Raw genomic sequence first — 20,890 nt, 5'->3', positions numbered from 1 at the left:
AATTCTAGTTTGTGTTACGATTGCAATACCTTGATATAGTTCAGCCTAAATTTAAATCACGTTGAGATTTCCTTGATAACTATGTGAATATTTGAGCTCGAAAGATTTGCAATTTTAAAGAAAATTCCCTACCAAGTTACCTTAACCAACGAGAAGCGCTTGCACATGCACTATGGTACAAGTAGTATAAGGTGTATATTATGCTTTACTTACCATATTATTAAATAATATTATTGAGAAATTAAATGTACATTGACAGAGTACTGAGAATATTACGCAACAGTCACAATGAATTCTACCGCTATTAGTGTGCTAAGAGACAAAAAACTCAAACCATCTAGCCTATCACTTGCCAAAGGACACCGAGTTCTTGCTGAAGAGTTGCTTGCAATTTAATTAGTTCAATTGCCCAATGACTGATGCGCAGCAACGATGTGCTGGCGGGCAAGAAACACCCTCTCTCCGTATCACGCCAACGAAATTCAATAAAAAACAATTGCACCATCTAACCGCAAATTGTGTTTTATCTGAAATTCAAAACCAGCAGCAAGAGCATTTTTACACCGTGTCGCTGTTGTTGTTCTTCACCCATGTCCACAAGATCATTTTTTTTTGTCAGTGTCGCTTGCCGTAGAAAATCGTTTTTCCACTTTGCGTCCCGGCGAAGAGTGGCGATCTCTTGGTAATTTCTTAAATATGCTGGCAAAACACTGCAAGCGTTTAGTAATTGCGCGCGCGAGCACTAATGCAATATTTTATGCAATTTCATAATTATCACTATTTCTTGCATTTCATGCTGCAGTGCTGCACTAATCCAAGAGATGACATTGAGCTCAATGCTGGATGTTGGTCGGAAATTGACTTAGAGAGTCTCCGCGCTGCATCTGATTAGCTTGTCATATTGGACTCGATGTAAGCAACATGGCATGACCGCTGGATAACTTCTGGCGCCTCGGCCACATGATCCAAAAGCACGAGTTCGTAAGTGACAATCGTACCAATTAGCTGACACCACAAATGAGAAGCAGATAATTAAATTAGGCAATCAGTCAGAGAGGGAATAGCTTACCGCCAGAATTAGTGTGCGTGTTATGAAGAAGAATCGCTTGCCGGAGAATCCAATTACTTCACTTATTAGTTGGTCGGAGAACCTCTGGATCTCCACACTCCACGATGTATGCGGCAGAGCCTTCAGCATCTGGTAGGGCTCTTTGGCGGCCTCATTGACCGATGCCGCAAAGAAGAGCATCGTCAATGTTCTGGTAATGATGTAGATGAGGGAGTACCAGAAGTAAATAGTGTTCAAACGATCAGGAGGTACTTCGAAGCTGTTGAACAGTTGCTGGCATATAAAGTATAAATTACTACCGCAGATCAGCATTATCAGATTAGATAGTTTCTTGTCCAGATAATTCAGTAGCATTGTAAGTTCCGTGAAGTGGGATCGGATCTCAATCCAAAAGGTATCGGGATTGGTCTGGAATTGACAAAGAGCACTGAAAAATAATTTTCAACAACATCTAAAAAATATCCTACCTTGAAGCGAACTCTTTTCATTCTATCGCTGAGTTGTTTAAAGCGATAAGCCATACTAATACTGAAGAGCGTCAAGAAGACATCAAGAAAGGACCAACAAAGAGTACTGCAAATGTTTGACCACTCAATGAGCGATGCCAAAGCAATGTGATATGGCAAAACAGAAAATATGTGTCTCCGTTCTGTCTTCAGGTAGTGTTCGTAAATTGGAACTTTCAAATTGCACTGCTTCAGTTGGGTCCTAGAATTTACAAACTTTGCCATAAAGTACATGCCATGTTCAAGAACAGCTCCTAGAATAAGTAGCGAAGCAACTAGCCGTAGCTTCCGATACATAGGCCATCCGACTTGGTGATACGGTTCATGGAGAAAGGTTATCTCAGTTCTTTCGATTCTCCTTACAATCTTGTTCCAAGTTCGGGCCAAATGAAACAGGATTACTGAACCGCTGAGAGTTACGAAGTAGAAAAATGCAGTTGCGAAAACTGAAAAGCTTATACCCAACTTTCCTAATCTCCGTAGTGCGAGTAGAAAATTCAGTATTTGGAACAGTATAAGAACGGAGCAGTAGAATGACCTTATAGATATCCATCTAAATCTGATTTTCTTGGAGTTCTTGTTGAGAATGCCGGATGCCGGAAAGATGGCGAAAAGTTGTCCTATCAGAAGAATGTAGCGAACGGCCGTGTGAAAAGTATCACTGGATTGGTTGAGGAGGATTTCTAAAGAAGACACAGCAAAAAATATGTGTATCTAAACTAAATAATTTACACATCGTTATCCAACTAAACCTACTGGATTTCTGGTACTTTTCCATCTGCAGAGCTGCTTTTCAACTGAAAATTGTGATAATTTTCACCTGTTCAACGAATGTGAAAATGAAGTGAAACGGTAAAAGTGTAGCAAACAACGCATTAATTTATATATAATTATAAGCTCGTGTCAACTATCATTTGAGTCGTGTAATTAAATGATTGTGGGCTCAAGCAGAGTCAAAACATAAACATTGTGCCCACGTTCGTGAGACTATTCAGCCAGGTTAACTCAATCGACCCGCAACATCTGAGGTACTTAGACTCAGAGTAGCAATTTTCATTTAAATAAGGACGTAATTTTGCAAATAAATTATCTATTAGCTCGTTTTGGCATCGATTGCCCGGTGTCCAAATACTCGATAAATGCACTTATGTTTTCACCTCAAGGTCTCGGCAGTTGAACTCACGCCGTACTTTGATTCATTTACTTACTTCTGCAGTGCTGTATATGGTGGATTTACTATTGGACATCAGCCTGGTGGTGTTAGTCTTCACCACATGCAAGGGATAAAACCTGAAGTCATGTCAACTAATCGCGATTTGCTGTATCTCGTGGTAAATCGAGACGGCAAAAAGGCAATCGATATCGCCGAGCTAGAACTAATAAACCAATCCCAAAAAATCAAGATAAAAAGTGAATAGCGCACGAGCGACCAATACTTACCAATTCAATGGACCTCACGGTGAACTCGCTACCGCGCAAATCGCGTCATGCCTCGTGCAGAAAAAGCTGCCACGGCGAGAATACTCTCCGGCTCTGCGGCAGCGCTTGGCATAGACACCGACTTGCAACTGGATGTGAAATGAAAATGAAAATAATTGCAATGAAAAGTAAAAACAGCCACGGAGGTTGACTTTTGCGGAAAATTGTACTAGTAGGTAGGCAAACGAGCGGCCACGCGCTGCAACCAATTAAGTGTAGAAATTGGGCCACTGAATTATGACGGTGTGTCCACCGAGAGATTTTCAAAACAGCACTAAATGTGCACCTCTCAAGTGTCCGGCGCGGAGTGTAGGCAAAAGAGCTGGAAGCATTTGCCGCGAACGTCAAATTACTCCACTTCCAGCGTGTGGTCATGTCATAAAACACCGAGCCACTACTCATGTGCAATTGCAAAATCAGCTGTTTCAACTTATCGTGTGTCGCAGAATTGTGATTGCTTGGTTATTGGGTCGCCGCCGGGGATAACTCGTGACGATTCACGTGCATAAATAAATTTTAAATATTACCTTTTGTTTATCTATCGCTTTTTTATCGTGGCTTCACAGCAAAGGAAATTTATTGATCGTGCACTACAATGAAAACAGGGGCTTACAAGTGACCAAATCCAAAGCATATTGTAGAGACATATTAAGTATAAATTTGATTTACCTTCGACCTACTTAGGAACGGGACAACAACAACAAGATCACCACCCTATAGAACTAAAAACGCAACAGCAAAGTATAGAATAGTGTCTAGAAGAGATTGACAGTTCTCAATCTTCTGGAGTTGTAAATGGATATTTGTGCAGCGACAATAGTTACTTTAGTCGAGGGAATTGTGACTTGACACCTTGATATTAAAATGGTAAACAATTGTTTACATATCCCGAGTCGTGCCTGTACACTTGGCACATTGCGCGACCCTCCTTTGCACTTTGTTGAGCTTTCTGCAAGCTAAAAGCTTCACGCCTTTCTCGTGTTTCTCCACATGAGACGTGGTAGCAAAAAATTATATGATATTTTTATTTGCTTTATTATTCTCCTTTCAGCAATGGTGTCACTCTTTGCATATCAATGTGATTCATATCGAGCCATTTTTTTGCATCCGTGAGTGATTAATTAGGGTGAATAATTGTGAAAGATGAAATGGTTTCACAGCAAAAACCGCTTACAGACAGTTCAGTCCATTACCCACGGTTTCCTTGTGACCACCCTCAGGTCGAATATACTTTTGTTGTGATGCTTGGTTTTCGCAGAATTCACGGTAAAGCGTAAAAAAGTGAATTGCCACACAATCCAATGACAATATTCTGCAAATTTACCGCTTGGCTGCTCAAAATGAACATCTAATTTATTTAATCTTATTTTGTCGCCACTGTTCTTTAATACTTTTTCGTCACAACGCATTTAAACCACTACACTTTGTCGTGGATGAAAAGTGCAACCGGCATAATGTCTCTCATACACGATTAGTGCAAGTTCAAGTACATTCGACACTGTGACTGCGGCCGTGGTGAGAGGATTTGCTTCTCTCTGAGGAGGTGGCAAAAGATGGCTAAGAATTTACACGTAAAGCTGCGGATAGAATCAGAGGCAGAGGATGAGTGCAATAATTGAATTTACTAGCAACATAAAGAGAGGATTTACAGACATTGCCCACATTTCAATTTGTACTCACCGGAGAAAATTCTATAAAATATTCTGCGGAGTAACTCGCGGCTCAGGAGTTGCTTACCGCGATTACTTTTCGAGATGGCTTTCAGAGAATATTGCCACTAGAGTAGCTCCTGTAACTCTTCAAAATTTCTTACTTTCTGAAAGATTGCATGACTATATGAATAGAATTTTACTGAGAAATCAGAGATTGTAATCTTGAAATAAGGATCAATGTGAAACTGAAATGCAAACTCCCATCAAATAAGAGATTTTACCTATTAAATTCCTGAAGGGATTTAAAACTTTGTAAAATCTACGCGATATTGAAAACTATTTAAGAGCTGAATCGGGAAGAGAATGTGCGGAAATTACATTACAAAATTAGCAACTGTGGTCGGACGGTCAATCTTCGAACGGCTTTTACAGTCGACCAGACACGCCAAAGTATATGAAATAAAAGAAGATTGGGATTTGTACAGTCTAGCAAGGGTATTAGATGAGAAAATTTCGTTCCACGTAATTTTGCGTCACTCTTTGCATATTTTTTTTTTATATGGCACAAATCCAGACCCCAAGGAACATCCATTGGTAACATTCAAAATTCATCATCATCATCCTCGCCTTTTTCACTTACAACACACATTTGGCATGAGCAAAAACTTGCGGTTTTGGTCATCGTTCCTCGAATCCACCTCACCATCGCTCACATGGGCCGGTGTTAATAATCCTCTGTGCATGAGGATATACAATATGTGTAAGCGCTGGAATATAAAGCAGAGAATAATCGCTCCTCTTGGCAGCAGCCTATGATACCGAAGAGACCAGTTTTCGAGGAGAGCCTCCTCCAGACGTGTAGCGTATAAATAAAATGATGCTTTCGAGCTGTTTTTTATGATACGAAATTAGTCTCGGTGTGGGTAATACAGTAGCCCCACACATTCGTTACGGATTGAATTTTAAATGAGCTCTGAAACGACTCTCGAGATGCAAGAATATAACACCTGAACGCACCAAAGGAGGAGAGAGAAAAGAGTATTACTGCAAGATTGGACGTTTTATTTACTACAGGCTTTTCTTTCCTCATTTTTTCCAGAATTTATATTGTATTTTATTGTAAAGCCCATAGCATACATAACAAATATGAAGTTCAAATGTGTGCACACCTCATCGGAGTCAACATACAGAAGCATAAAATGGCCTTTTATTGTATTATCATCTCGCCCAGATTGTGTGCTTTTAATTTAATTCAGAGATTTTAATTGCCTGCCTCCGCCTCGGAGATTACACCAGGTCGAAATCACCGTCATTTCAGTATGTCCAAAGGACTGTGTTTGTCCCATCTTGTACTTAATACTTACTTGCTCGTACGATGTCTTTATGGGCCATTCATTTTAATTCAATATCCACTCTGAGGCCCCAACTTTCCGTGTGTTGAGAGAGCAAAAAGAAATGAAAGTCCAACATCGAAGGGACTTAGACCTGTCTGTGTGCTCGATACAGGTTTCTTCTCGCAATATTTAGTAAGCGATTTAAGCTTTCGGCCACCTAAATGTTTATTCAGAACACAAGATTGGAAAAATATACAAACAGAGTAATTGATATATGGAGAGTCTTCAAGAGCCTATCTTAAATCATTACATTTCTATTTAGCTCCACCAATTCAAGGCGTGATCAAGTAATAAAAGATGACAAGTCGCTTCGCGTTGGAAGTGCCAAAGTGATTATTGAAAAAATATATTGTCTACCATCTCACTGGAAGGTATACAAATTGCAATTAATTCAGTTCCACCCACTTTCAGCTAAATGAAGTTAAGCGAGATAAAGTGCTCCACATGATTGAGTTTTGCTGAGCGTTTCAGGTTTAACTGCAATTCTGAGACATATCATCGTGAAATATTGTCATACCTTATTGTTTAAGTTCTGATACCCCTTCGGGGATTTTATATTGATTTTATGCTGCATGGGTTTGGTGTTGGCGAATTTGCATGATCAATTGACAGACATTTTGCCGTGTTCACAGCTGTTCAGTGGAAGAGATTAATATTGGCTGTGCAAAAACACTTTTGTACACCATGCAAAATGTATCCACCAGCAAGGTCAATATGCGATTAATTGCACTTTGTTGCTAGTGTTGCCTAATACCGAGTTAACTGACTTTTCTACCATCGTAAATTAAACGGATTGCATCAACATGATAATCTGTCATTCTGGTCCTCAGAGTCGCGCACGTTAGAAGATGCTGAAAGGATTTGCGAAAGGGTCATTTGGCGATACAAACATCACCAATTGACACCAAGGCAGAAGGGAACTGCTCTGGTGACGAAAAAAGAGAAAAACGCATCATCACCGCATATATATAGGCTTCCAATAATAAATGGGATGTGGATATAATGAGAGTTATATGCTGAATTTATAGTTGGAGAACGGTGTGCAAGAAATGGAGGGAAGGGTAGGGACAAAAAAGGTAAACCAAAGAAAGAAGCACTGGGAAGAAATAAACCGGTCCTCAATTTGTCTGCCTCTGCTCATCCACCTTACACACAAGATGATCTCTCCGCACGCAGGTAAGAGTATTAAGAAGAAAATCTGGATCTGGGTACACCCACTCTCAAACCTCTGGCAAGCTATGGAGAAAAACTCAAGGTGTTCCGTGTGTTCATGCTTTTGCTTTTCGATTTGCAGTGACGTCAGAAGGATTAATTCTATCACCCTTAAGTTTGTATTTTCCGATCATCTCAAGCTTTTCAGAAACTCCAACCAAATTGAACTTAAAAGGAAACTCACCCTAGAAGATCTGTATTTTCAGGATACAGAATTTCAATTTATTTTTGCGCCCAACAATAATGTGTATCGCTAAAGTATCTTGCGTGTGTGGCATCGTATTATTTTCATTTACACGCCAAGATCCAAGACGTTTTCTTCAAGCCTCACAACACACACCTTTTGTACCTCTTAGGCCAACTTCACTGCCACGCTATCGCCGCAAGGGAGCTGCGAATGTAGGTGTATTCGTGGAGGAGTTCAAATTTTATATAATGGCCAAGTGTACGAAGTGCATATAAGGAGGACCGGTATATAAATGCAGATCTTCTGATCTCAAGTAAAATTGATCGTAGCTTCGTGAACACCAACAAATGGGATGGATTTGAACACCTGTGGCCTTTTTTCAATCTGATTCTTGATTTAATGTTTATGTGTGTTGGTTTTTTTGTACCTTTTTTCACTCTCTCGCTCTCCGTAACGATCTCGAAAGGGGGAGACGTGGAAAGACGTTGAAGACTGGCTGGTCTCCCATTTATTGTTGATAATTGTTTTTAACGTTTATTTTTAACACTTTTTTCCAGCAGCACTGTTTTCCTCCACTCTTCGCGTATCACGGCATCGCAGAGGCGCTGGTGGGGTTAATATTCTGTCTTCATTGCACAGCAGATGTGCAAAAAACCGCCATGATCCTCATTGCAAAATGAGATGAGGTTGTAAATTAAAATGATCAATTAAACCACTATATCTCGGAGATGATATGTGAGACATCGAAAAGAGCGTCATGCATAGGGTGTGAAGCTTCGCGTAGGTTGACTCAGGTGTGAGCATCGGAGAAAATCCTTGAAGTATCGCCTTCGGACAATGGAAGGGTAAATTGGTCACACAAAAAGTATAAATCACTCACCATCTATATTTTATATTCCGGTCTGCGCATCTAAAATTAAAGCTAACCCGAAAAGGCATAAAAAGAGATAAGGCGACGAGACGTTACCTGAAAAGTGGAGACCCAAAAAATCAGGCAAGAGACACTCAGTCCAGCTCCAGACGCCTTTTGTCTTATCTACCTGTTTTCTACTCAATATTCCCCACAAGACGCGCATTTGGGAGCCAATGTTTGGCCACTTGACCCTCGATAGCATGATACATCCCGAGTGATAGATATAGTCCATCGTCGCCGTGATTCTCGATCGGAGCCCTACTCAGCGCCTCGGAGTCTCTATCTTAGACGCACAACAAGTGGTTTCAGATGCAACCACCGAACAATAATTATACCCCGCGGAGGCAGAAAGGTTCTTACAAGATAATACGTGTCTAAACTTGTCTCTCACTCGAAATGGGCTCCCTTTAGGTACCTCTTCAACTGCTGATTGTGTATGGTAGACGACTCCAATCCTCATCCAAAGTGACTGTTATCTCTGTTTGACCAGCATTTAAAGTCTTTCGCTGCTCGTTTTTTTGCTGCCCCCTTTCTATAGACAATTTATACTTTTGTTAAAAGCGTACACCAAGGATTTTCTCTGCTCTTTTTTTGCAAATGCTGTGGTGGAAGCAAAAAATTGGATTGTTATCTCTCGATGCGTATTTTTGAAGGACTCGTAGAAGAGAGCAAATATTTTCAGAAGATTTATGGGACGTTTTCAGAAAGTCAAATAGGTTTGCGTTGTAATTTGAGTACAAAATATTGATCTACTCTCGCATCATTTGCTATATGTGACATATGTTGCCAGTATGAAAACTGCGTTGAAATTTCACATATTGACAAAATAATGAATTCTGGACGGTTTCAAATATTTCTTCAATTCTGCCGGTGTTAATTACTATTCAGGCACTGTAAAATGTTAGATGGAAACGAATCATGCACTGCGATTACTTTTCTTACGTTATACTTCAATCACTCGGAGAGGAACTGCCCTTCCAAGATTGTATATGGGATGTTGCGAAATAATAATCCTCCGTATTGATTAATTCTTATCGGATATTGCGTTGCCAGTGCATCTCTTGCACAAAGCCGTGATGATCAGTTTCACTTCCTGGTACGCACTCAAACCGTGAACTCCCTCTGTAAGGAAAGCTGGGACAGTGGAGGAATACATTAGATGAATACCCTCCGCGTAATGATTTCTCTGGAACTATTTACTTTTATCTATTCCACTTGACATTAATTGTGAGTAAGGTAATCACCTAAAGCCCCGTTATACAATTGGACCAACTGTGTAAAAATAAAAGTGATTAAATTACAGTTATCCGCGTTGACTGGGCATCCGAGGGCTCCAATGGTTGGCGATACCATCGCGAGAGCGCCTCCAGTGCAGCTCCTCGAGACAATAATCATCTTGGGGAACAATTAGGTATGGATGCTGCGTAATAATTAAATAATTGTAAAGTCACTCGCGCATCTGCTCTGGGCTCCCAAGGGAAGAGGTCTCTGGCAATTGCAATTAAGTGTGTATCAAAAGGGCTACCGTATGGCAATCTAGCAGCGCAATAAGAAGACGTTCAGAGAAATCACATAACGTTTTCGCTCTAACATCTCTTGGTCACACTTGGCTTGGGTGCAATTCGGTCTCTTCTGGGCTCGCCTTAAAATTGAAATCTTTGCTCCCGTGGTGAGATGTTGAATTGAGTCCATCGACAAAATATGAACACGTGCAACTGTTGCCTCTGTTGGGCGAAGAAAAAGAAATATTGTAAGTGTTCGTTTTACTTAATGCCTTTTTCTCTCGCTCGCCTTTCGATTCTATTCTCGAGTTATCAATCATGAAACCCATCAGAGAGCTTCTGTTTGCAACTGCGGCGTGGGCTGAACGCCTTCGGTTTCAGCCTTCAACCCAACTATATGAACATATAAAGTTTTAAAACACAACTCCAATCAGGTGCAAATTTAGCGTCAAATCTCAGATACAACACCCAAAACCAGCCAGAGAAATGAAGATAAAATGGTCTTCTTCTCCAGATGCTGAAGAGGCCACAAAACATAAATTAAAATCGAATATCCACACATTTACGCTTCTTGTGGTGAAGTGGCCTTTTTTGCCCGCGCTCTTGAGTCTTTTCTTCTGTTCACTTGCACTGCCTCTCATCTCGCAGTCTATTTTCTCTCTTCTCTCCTTTAATCACAATAATAAGATGGATGGTGAGGCGCACTTTACGGCGTACGTTAATTTGGGTGGATGTACATAAAACAATAAAATAAAAGCAAGCATGGGGATTGTCGATGGGCATAAAAACAAGAGTTGGAGGCTGTACGTTGATGACGTTTTGGCTTCTGTTTTGATTTGATAATGATGATGATGGGCTGTTTTTCATGTAATCTTTTCAATTTATTACTTCTTTCTCCTCGACCGTCCCTCCGCAGCCCGGCTCGACTCTCTGTCGCAGCAAGCAATTAAGGCTTAATTGACGATATATGATTAGAAATGAAGAATAGGTTTTTCCCTCCTCGAGAACCTCCAGGGCATCAGTCATCCACTACCGTGATGCATAATTTCTATTATTTTGCTATCATATCAGACGAGGAGAGGAGAAATTCATAATCTTGCCACTGCAAGTCTCGGGATCGAGTCTCACATCGTCACACCATCGACACTTGAGATGTGTTTATTGAGGACAAACAGAAGAGGAACGAAAGACATCTGACATGTGCTGAAAAACTCTTTTGGATCCACAAGTGTGCGTAGTGACGTTGCCAAAAAAAGGCCCAAGTGTGTCCAAATCGAGTTTGGTAGATTGTACAAGGATTTGCGTTTTCGTTTCTGAAAAGTCGCCAAAACGCGAGCAAAGAGTCTTAAATTTGCGGAAGACTTTGAGATTACATCTGTTTCCCTCGTGGGCCTCTCCGCCCCGCCCTTGTCTTCATTCGCACAAATTATTATGCAATTCACCATGATAAGTCATAAAAGCCAGTGAAACATGATTATTATATCCAACGCAGTGTGCAGTGGCAAATTGAAGTGTAAGGCCTGAAATTGTCTCGCGAGCAAAGTTAGCTCTGGGCCACTGCACAGAAGTCACCATCCACCCTGGAATGGCCTGCACGAGGAACACTTAGGCCAACATGCAAAGTCTTCCGTTTACCAAACAGGCGTAGTGCGAGGCAAAACAATCAGAGAACGAAATGGATGTTAAAATATAAATCGTATAGGAGAAAATTAAATAAACTGGAAAGCCATAAGACCGAAGAGGAGAAGAAGGAGAACCAAAATAAACACCAAGAGCCCAGCGAGATGCTTAAATACATAGTGGATGCTATATATGTGGCATATACGGGAGATATCGTAAACAGACTCTTTTCTCTTTCTACACGACCGAGAGTGCAACAACGTAAAATCGTTTGTAAAACTGACCTTGAACAAAGGTAAACACCCTGAATCGTGATGTGAATAACACTCCGTGTGCTGGATGGTGAGTATATCTCCTGTCTGCATTGGACTCAGGCCTACAGACTACACTTGGGAGCTGCTGCACAAGTGTTCAATTCGTTCCCCGCTCACGCAGCCTCTTCGATTCTGTGTCACACTTGAGATGATGAGAGACGAGATGCTGAAGCCTCTCATTGTTGCTGCGATCTCGGTCCTAATGTGGAAAATGATCAATTGCCTAATAGATCGTTTTTTACTTGGTTATCCGATATTAAGAGTGGAGGGGAAGTCTTTTCAGAGAAACATATATAATAAAAGATTCAGAGTGTGTTCATGCGCCCAGTAAAACCCAAGCTTTGAATATTGATCTTTTACTGAATCCAAAAAATTGTAAATAAAGTATAGATTTTTCCTAAATTCATGAAACTCTCTAGTAATTATGTTTTTTTTCTTATAAAAGAAATCATACATGATTGCCCACACCGTAAAAATTTATTTTATTATCAAGAAAACACTTCTCAGCTTAAGGCAACCACAAAATGCTTCCAACCCTGTAAATTTGTTAATTAAATTTCGCCACAGTGACTTCATCGCTTCACTTTGATACGCCGATGAAGTGGCATTTTCTCAATATACTTGCTCAGCATCCCTGCAACACAGCCACAGCTCATAAATCCAATAAATATTCAAATTTTATACCTTTTTGTTCTCCTTCGCCACAATAGCGCTTGATGCAGTTTCCGGACTGAAAACTTTCCAGATGCCTAATTTATCTACTGGAACAATTACAGGCGAGAAAGGGTTGAAATGCGGGGTGAATGATGAACCACCCTTTTATGCTCTTTGCGTGGGCCCATTGCACGGTGAGTGGGTGCCAAATGGATGTTGGGAGATTCATCATCGCGCAACAATGTGACATTAATATATTTTCAGCAACGAAATACAGACAACTGTATAATTTAGCATTTTGATTCATCGTGACGATCCGAGAGAGGGTTAAAATTGCCGGGATATTTGTCGATGTTGTCCAATGTTTGCCAGCGAAAGTCACTTCTTTGCAAGTGTATTTATGAATAGCAAAATCATTGTCCTTCCCATATATCCGTCCCTTAATGACCTTCTCCCTTTTGTCCAAAATACCTCTTCATATGCAGGGATAAAGGGTTAATGTAGCGAAAAACGTAAAGACACCATAAATGTGATATTTATTGCGTGAATTATGAATCTCACACTCGCGCAAAACTCTGTCCATACCTTCTCTCACAAATCCTCCACCACCAACGCAAAATGCATAAAGGAATCGCGATTCGTCCTGAAATAATTGACAGATAAATTTTAATAAATTCCAGGATAATTTATAGTTGAATTTTGAGTGTCAATAAAATGGTTGAAATCTCTGCAAAATATTTATTTATTCCCACATGAAAACCCATCATATAATAAAAATAAACTAATATCAGGAAAGATTTCCCATTAAATTTCATTTCATACATATATTCGTGCAACGCTGGAGAGAACTATAAAATTTTTCATTCTCTTATTCAATTTTTTTTTATAATATACGTGAAAAATGTGCAAAGGAGGGGAAATTCATATGGAATACATATAAAAATCCTATAAAATTGCAAAAACAATATTTATCATATCCTGCAAATTTAACAGCATTTTCCTCCTTCTCGGAAAATTTATCGGAAATTACAGCGTTTTATGATTGAAACCAGGGGCTAACTAAGAATCGTTCAGCTATTAACGACACCGATTGTTGAGATAATAATTATTTATGATTCGTTGCACAGGGTAACTGAATTTTTTTGCCCACAAATGCAGCTCCCTTGAGAAGCCGGCAGATTTGACAAAAAAAACAGCGAAAAGAATGAGATTATCCTGGAAGAGCAGCGACAGGGAATTAATTGAATTACTAGCGGAGGCAAAAGTTGTCATTTTTTGCCCACAATACATATTCATGAGGGTGATAATGTGCATGTTGGATTAAAGACGCCCCAAAAGAGAGATTCCTTCGAGGGGATTCCTTCATCTCCAGAATTCTCTATGGCTCCTGCTCATCTCAATTTGAGTCATAAAGTGAGAAATTTATTTAGTTTTTTTGCGTTTCCTTCCGCTCAAAGTGTCCTTCCACTTCTTATAGTTTGCCTTTGTTCTTTGTACTGTACAATTAAAATTTATGAGCAGTCGCTGGATGGAATTTAGTGAATTATTGAAGGAAGATCCACAACAATGGGAATAATTAAAAGAAAAATGGTGTTTGTATCAAATTCGTTTAATGAACCAAAATTTCCCCTAGAAATTCCTACAGCACACTGGAATTTTTCAATAAATTCTATAATATCCAGTAGAACCCAATAAATCTTTCGGACAATGGAAATTAACAACGAGCAATACGGATTTTGAAAAATGGTATGACACAGAATTAAGAGATACTGTGAATCACAGGCGGTGCAGAGAAGACTCTTCAGTGTGGATTACTAATATAAATGGGATCAATTATTTATAATTCGTCACAGGACAATGAGCACTTCACCTTCTTCTGCCGCGACCGGAGAGCATAACAATGGTGAATGACGGAAGAATATCGTCTAATTGGAGCTCATTGAGACTTCTCAAACACACTCTCCTCATTCCGATGCTGTGAGAAAGAGATTTTGAGACAGAGAGTATGAATTACATCCAGCAATCAATAACGATGTCTTCCACCGGTGTGCGGTTAGTAAATAAAAATAATGTATTAACCTCGATTAGTCATGCTGCTTAGTTTCTAAGACCCCGGAAAAGTTGCATTTGGGGAGTTCCGACATAGCCTATGGATTTTCACGCTTCAACTGCATGGCCATCATTAGAATTATCCCCGTGATAACCCTGCTCAAATCGAGATGGTAGAAAAAAGAGAAGAAATGAATGATATTGAGTCTCTCTGGGTGGCGATGGGTATTCATTTCCACCCAAGGGAGGAAAAAATCACCCCTCACGACACGTCTCTGCAGATGCAAGATGAGAAATTGTGATGGAAAAAGTCCAATTGGGTTTGATAAGAAGTAGAAAAAAGAGACACAGTAAATAAATATGCAAATACACTATAGGAGTCATATTTGGAATGAAAGGAAATATCTGCATGCGGTAATAATATTCAAATCAGAACCGGGAATTGTGTATATTTTCATATTGAGCGCGAAAAATTGATAAATGAAGGGTGACAAACTCCGATACCTCCCGGATTGTTTGGGGATAGAAATCTGCATACAATGATGGGAATGTTGAAATTGAAAATTACCACCATCAGTCGTAGAGATGATTATCCCTTTTTCCGAGGGAATACAGCGCACCCGGCATTTATAAATTTGATATCGTAACAAATAATCTCCAATTTCTGTCTCCTCTATTTCATTCCGAAGGGTGCCCCAACTGATATATGGTTGTTTTATCCATCATCGAGGAATTTACATAAACGCATCTCCTTGTTGGGTAAAAGCATGACGAATTGCTGATAATTTACACATATGAACCTTCTCACAACCTCCCAAGCGGCCTACAAAGGACGTGGAGGTGGTTTTTGGAGACAATTGAATCAAATTACCTCGAAAAGGGACTCGATACGTCGGGAAACTAGACCGGGAGGCACACAGAGATATCCTGATAATATGGCGATTATACTAAATGGGATCGTCTCTATGGATGTTATTTGATATTTGTCATTGAAAGACGCACAAAAGCAAAATGGGCCTCTCCGAATCCTTTCCATCTCGCCCAGCCAAAATTCCAGCCTCAAGTATGTCTATTCATCGCCATCAAAGTGCCTGATGAGCACTTTAAAGAATTGTTCTGGCATCATCTCTCAAATGTTTAATGCTTGTATCATTTTGTCGGCTCGCACTTGAGATACTCCTTTGTGAAGCGGTGTGAATATTTTTTGTCATCCAATTGATCGCAACAATATGTTCCTCATAGCATTGAGGATGCAGGATCCAAGAATACGGGAGATTGTACAATGTATCATTTAGGAAACAATGCGTTGTGGTATTCGATCTGGGCAGTTGCTTGAGATACTCTACTGTTTTATACAGTTCAAATGAACGGTTAATTTTGCATAAGAATACTGCTTAAAAAATGTCTTTCAAACAATTTAAAATAAAATGAAACACAATTTTTTGACCCTGAGACTCAGGTCTTATTAAATCAAACAATTATCAAGATAAGACGGATTCGACAACGGCTTTGCCTCTCAACATGACATCTTACATAATCGAACAATAAGAAATTCGCGTCTCAATAATACGGGAGCATCTACACACAATGTAATAGGCGGATAAAAAACCCGCATTCATGGAGTATCAAAGGGTGCTACCGAAAAAAGGAGTCTCACGAGACATTTGTATAATCAAGATTCTCAGTTATTCATCCACGAGTCTTGACCTCTGCTCTTGCTCTCTGCGAATATGCCAAATGTGTCTTCTCAGACGAATGCAAATATTCCAGTAAATTAATTTGTCACCGTATTCACGAAATACTGGCTGGGTGAGTAGTGCAACTTTATGGCCACAATCGAGTGGATTTTTCAGGGCGAAATTGCTAGAAAATTAAATATGCACACTCATGTACACTTGAGGATAATCTTGTCACGGGGTGCAATTGACAAAACTCTTCACAATGGATGTCTCAGGAGGAAAAACAAGAAAAGATTCCCGAAGTGAATGAGATTATGCAGAGGCAAATGTCGCACAGGAGAGGACTTTTGTGCTCACTTGTAAATATTTGGTGGTGAGATATTTTTTGTGCGAGGGTTCGAGCATAAATTTTGGGTTACACCATCGTGACTGCTCTCAATTCAACCCCTAATCTCTCGCCTTGTGAATCGTCACGGTTTGGAGAGCACTTGTGAACTTTTGCATGAGACGCTTCCCCATTGTGTCTGAGACAGATACGGAATAGCGAGGGTACAGGTAAGGCACACACACCTGTGGAAAATGTAGCGTCATCCCGCATCGAGAGAAGCGTTTCTCACCGGTGGCGGTTAATCCTCATAAATAATCTATACCGCCGAAAACGAAAATTGAAAGAGCAATTCAGTGAGACTTGTCGATAAGATAACCTCATCAAATTCATCCACAATTCTCCCTCTGTGCGATCCAATTAAAATGAATTTCAGATACTTTCTCACTGCCAAGAGTGAGGGATTGTATATATTCTTGAACTTGTTACAGTAAAAAGATACCATCGCAAATTGGCTCGTAAAATTGAAATTTATGTTGACCAACTTCCGCTTCCTATTAAATCAATTTCCAAACAAAACGACCCGTGAACGGTGGTCTCAGAGTGAGAAATTTAATTTCCAGTGATTAATTGGTGATATGCATACTCTATTTTACAATTTATTACATTGTGTTCCTATTTAGGGGGGAAATGAAAGGGGTTGCAACACTCAACAACAATATTTGACTTTAAAACGCACAGAGAAATGTTTATGTTGTGGTAGACAATTCAATTTCACAAATAAAATGATAAAATGTTTATATTGTTGTGAGAAAATCCATGAACACTGTAAAGGACCTGACCATCTCTATTCCCCAAATAAATTGTCTTCTTTTCTCTACATGAAGTCAAGTGTAAAGAGTTCCCATGTTCCGCGTAATCATGCATCTATAAAATTTTATCAGAAGCCATCCGACTACGAGGGTTGACTTTGTATTAATAAGAGTCGAAAATAACGAATTTGCACCTTGATTTTCATGGGACGATGACGGTGAAAATCCCGGGGGGAAATTTATGCTCGCCAGAGATCACAACGAAATTATTTTTTCAGCGGAAGCAGCAATAAAATATTTGACGAGTTCTGCACGGTGAAGTATATATCACTGAGTAGAATTGAAGTCATATTAAAGCCATATAAAAGATGTATTCTTTCACTTTAATGAGAATTTCACTAGAGTTCATTCACATCTGCAAATTCACCCTCACTTTTTTAGCATTTTGCCAAGACTGCGAATTCCATTAAATCTATCGTACACATGAAATAGCGGGACGAAGTGAATTGCAGAAAATGTGGAAAGCACCTCATTTTATATAGCCGACGCTCATTGTGCCAGAGGAAGCGTATTGAGGAGGATTCATTTGGAAATTCTGACCATAAAAATTCCTGAAAAGTTCATTTGTTCACACCCTTTTGTCCACTTTTTTAATTAAATCGTTGACACACGCATGTCGAGTCCCAGACCGGGGCTTTGTTTCGCAGGACACGGTCCATTCGATGGAGGCTATTTTTTGAGCATTCGATTGTTTTCTATATTTAATTTCATTTGCATGCGACATTGGAGAGTCCAGCAGCCCTCCACACCATGTGCACCCCAAATCCCTCAGTTAAAAATTCTTTCGCGTTCCAGTTGAGATGTCAACCCTTCCTGCGGCCTCAACAATTAAGCGGAAAATCCAACAAGCGCCAATTGTTTGATGTGAAGGCCAAGAAATTACCCTTTCTGGGAGTAGGAAAATAATAACCTTAAATTAACGTGATATTTAAACCCAATTTTCTTTCAAGGAAAGAGATCCAGAGAAAGAGGATTTACCTTCACTAATCTGTTGATTTTTTTCCTCTCGTTTGAGCACACATTTTCTAATTAGTCTACAACTGAAGATAGAAATCTCTCCTCACGGCTCACTTGCAAGACGGAAAGTCTTTATCGCTTTGGCACTTTGGAGGGAAAAGGATTTCTCTTTCACTGACTTTGCACCGTAGTTTTATACAACTTTGCCAAACTCATATTTACCCGAAGATATTAGTGGATTGTTTGCAAGGGGTTGAAAGTTACAAATTTCAAGCATCGAGTTTTGAATGATTTCAATGCAAATGATTAGTTTGAACTTTGGACATAACTTCATGGATTCTGATGAAATTCAGTTTTTTACGCCCAATTCTGCAGAAATTGTCCGCCTTCAACTCCAGACAGCGAGAGTGTCAGTTTCCCATGTAAAACTGTGAATACTTTCCTCTCGGAGAAGTTGCCAGAGTGTCTGATGATAAAGGAATGATCATGAAAGTGACTTTTCAGTCTGTGTTGGCCTTGTATTTCCCAAAGGTAAAAGAAGATTAAATTTCAACTGTGCGGTCTATCCACCCCGAAGTGGCTGAGAGTATCAAAATTAAATTCAATTGTATCTTTGCCAACTTTGACTACATTTCTCATCTTCTGCAATTACCATTATGAATCCACTCCTCTTGTTACATTTGCTAATTTCATTGCTCTTAATACCCAGGATTAAAATTATCGATTCCACTGGCGAGAACCATGGAAATGCGTTCCGCTTTGCACGTGATTTATGATGGGGAAGCATGATTGACATTCTTGAAATTTCAACAAATCCAAATATTTCAGTGTGATTAATTTTTCGAGCCACTCTAATTGGTGGAAGGCTGTTTGATTTACTGTGAGAAGGCAATTGTGACCAAATGGTGGGTTTATGGGTGCGTTATCTGTATGAATTGATATGACAAGTTCCCATGACATTCAGACCACATCGCCCCGAAATTCTGTGTGCTCAAGAAGCGTGAAGAAGATGCCTTCCTTGTCGGCCAGAGCAAACACTTGGAGAGGCATCGAGTACAAAATTGAGGCAATTTGCAGACAATCGAGCGACAAAATTTCAATGGGAGAGCAGAATTGTGGTAAAGCTGGAAAGTGTGCCAAGCTAAAATGCTAATAATTCCACAAGTTGGTCACACGTCACTGTCAACCTCATCACTCTGGCCAGAACAATTGGGGAGTCAGCGAAGCGAAAACGACTCAAAAGTCTGCTGAAGTACAGCATAAATTATGTTTATTGACCGCACATTTAGCAATTGGCATCTACACAATTTGTTTACACTCATATCGACGATCTGTTGCAATTGTGTCAGATCTTGCGCCAATTCCCACTCCTGTCCATCGCCGTAATTATCCAATTATCCATCTGAGGGAAACTATTTCGCCTGTCCTGAGCTATGATGCCTCCCAGGAGTCAAAGGCACAATCAGTGGTCTATTCATGGTGAAGAGGCCGCGATGACGATGATGACACCGACGAGGAGCATCTCTTTATGCCCTCAATCTCATTTAATTAAGCCCAATGAGCAATCAAGAGCAGACACTGTGGCTCTTGACATTGTCCAGTGAGTAACCGCTGCCTTGTCTCCAGAAACCACCCTCTTCCAGTTCACTCCCTCATTCGCCTCTATTAATAAGCACTGAGGCGGTAATTAGTGAAACATTGTCAGTCGCCACATCACAGGATACTTCCTGTTTTCCTCTGACTGAAGTATTGAGCAAAGCCTGCGATGATTGTTGTTCATTTGCTTCATTCAATTTCCAGTCAATGAAATCCAAACACCCAGAATGTGCATTTTTTGCTGGTAAATCTATTTTCAACCCTCAAGTAATGTTAAAATTTACTTATTCGTATCAATTAACGTGAATCATCTGTCCATTTATGTGTCTAAATATTTAACCGCTTTACTCTTCTGCAAAGTGTCTCGAATCTCTCGAAGGGTGGAAAAATGCTAACCCAATTGATGGGTCATTATTCAAATGTGATTATTTGAGCAATGACATGAATTAGAGACAAGGCAAACATGAAATTCAATCAGGAACTTTGAGAGTAAATATGCAAATGAAGTGGCTGCGTCACCCCTTTTCCGTACACCCTCCACAAATCTTAAATTACATTTTATCTCGCAGATTTCCTCCCCGGTAATTGTTTACTTTTTGGAAACAATTGCCATCATCATCAACGAGATTGGCTGTGAAAGGAGTTGAAACGCATTCGTCAATTTTGCCATTGAGCACCATTTCATCCATAAATATGCTTTCTATACATGGTTATTGGGTGGCGGAATGGGCGGATGGCACATGTCACTTTCATGGGATGACACCCACTCCCGAGGACGCGAAAAGCATCCTCAATTCGGCGGAAGGCTTTTCGATGGCACGGCAATTCAATCAAGCAGGGAACATCTCTCATATTTGGATTGGAGTCGCATTCATGTTGGCTGTCGGAGGAGGGCAAATTAGCATATGAA

At 39.9% G+C, this 20,890-nt stretch overlaps 1 protein-coding gene across 1 annotated transcript; it reads right to left on the bottom strand.

Moving 5' to 3' along the window:
• Positions 1–311: 311 nt before the first annotated feature.
• Positions 312–20,660, bottom strand: LOC132257231 (gustatory receptor for sugar taste 64b-like). The gene is made up of 4 exons (XM_059754069.1): positions 20,574–20,660; positions 1,537–2,289; positions 1,070–1,477; positions 312–1,005 (listed from the first exon to the last, which is right to left on the bottom strand). Exons 1-4 carry the CDS (start codon positions 20,658–20,660, stop codon positions 889–891), a joined length of 1,365 nt encoding a protein of 454 aa, XP_059610052.1. The 3' UTR covers positions 312–888.
• Positions 20,661–20,890: the final 230 nt, after the last annotated feature.

Source organism: Phlebotomus argentipes, unplaced genomic scaffold, assembly GCF_947086385.1.
Source record: "Phlebotomus argentipes unplaced genomic scaffold, Phlebotomus argentipes genome assembly contig_6, whole genome shotgun sequence".
Lineage (NCBI taxonomy): Eukaryota > Metazoa > Arthropoda > Insecta > Diptera > Psychodidae > Phlebotomus > Phlebotomus argentipes.
The sequence above is the reverse complement of the archived record's forward strand: the minus strand, read 5'-3'. Positions and strand labels throughout refer to the sequence as shown.

Excerpts from the sequence above, each read along its gene's own strand:
- LOC132257231 (XM_059754069.1), bottom strand. The coding sequence starts at position 20,660 with ATGGTGCTCAATGGCAAAATTGACGAATGCGTTTCAACTCCTTTCACA. Across the intron at positions 2,290-20,573 it reads ATGGCAATTGTTTCCAAAAA|ATACACATATTTTTTGCTGT; the intron begins GTAAACAATTAC and ends TATTTAGTTTAG. Across the intron at positions 1,006-1,069 it reads CACGCACACTAATTCTGGCG|CTAATTGGTACGATTGTCAC; the intron begins GTAAGCTATTCC and ends TTGTGGTGTCAG.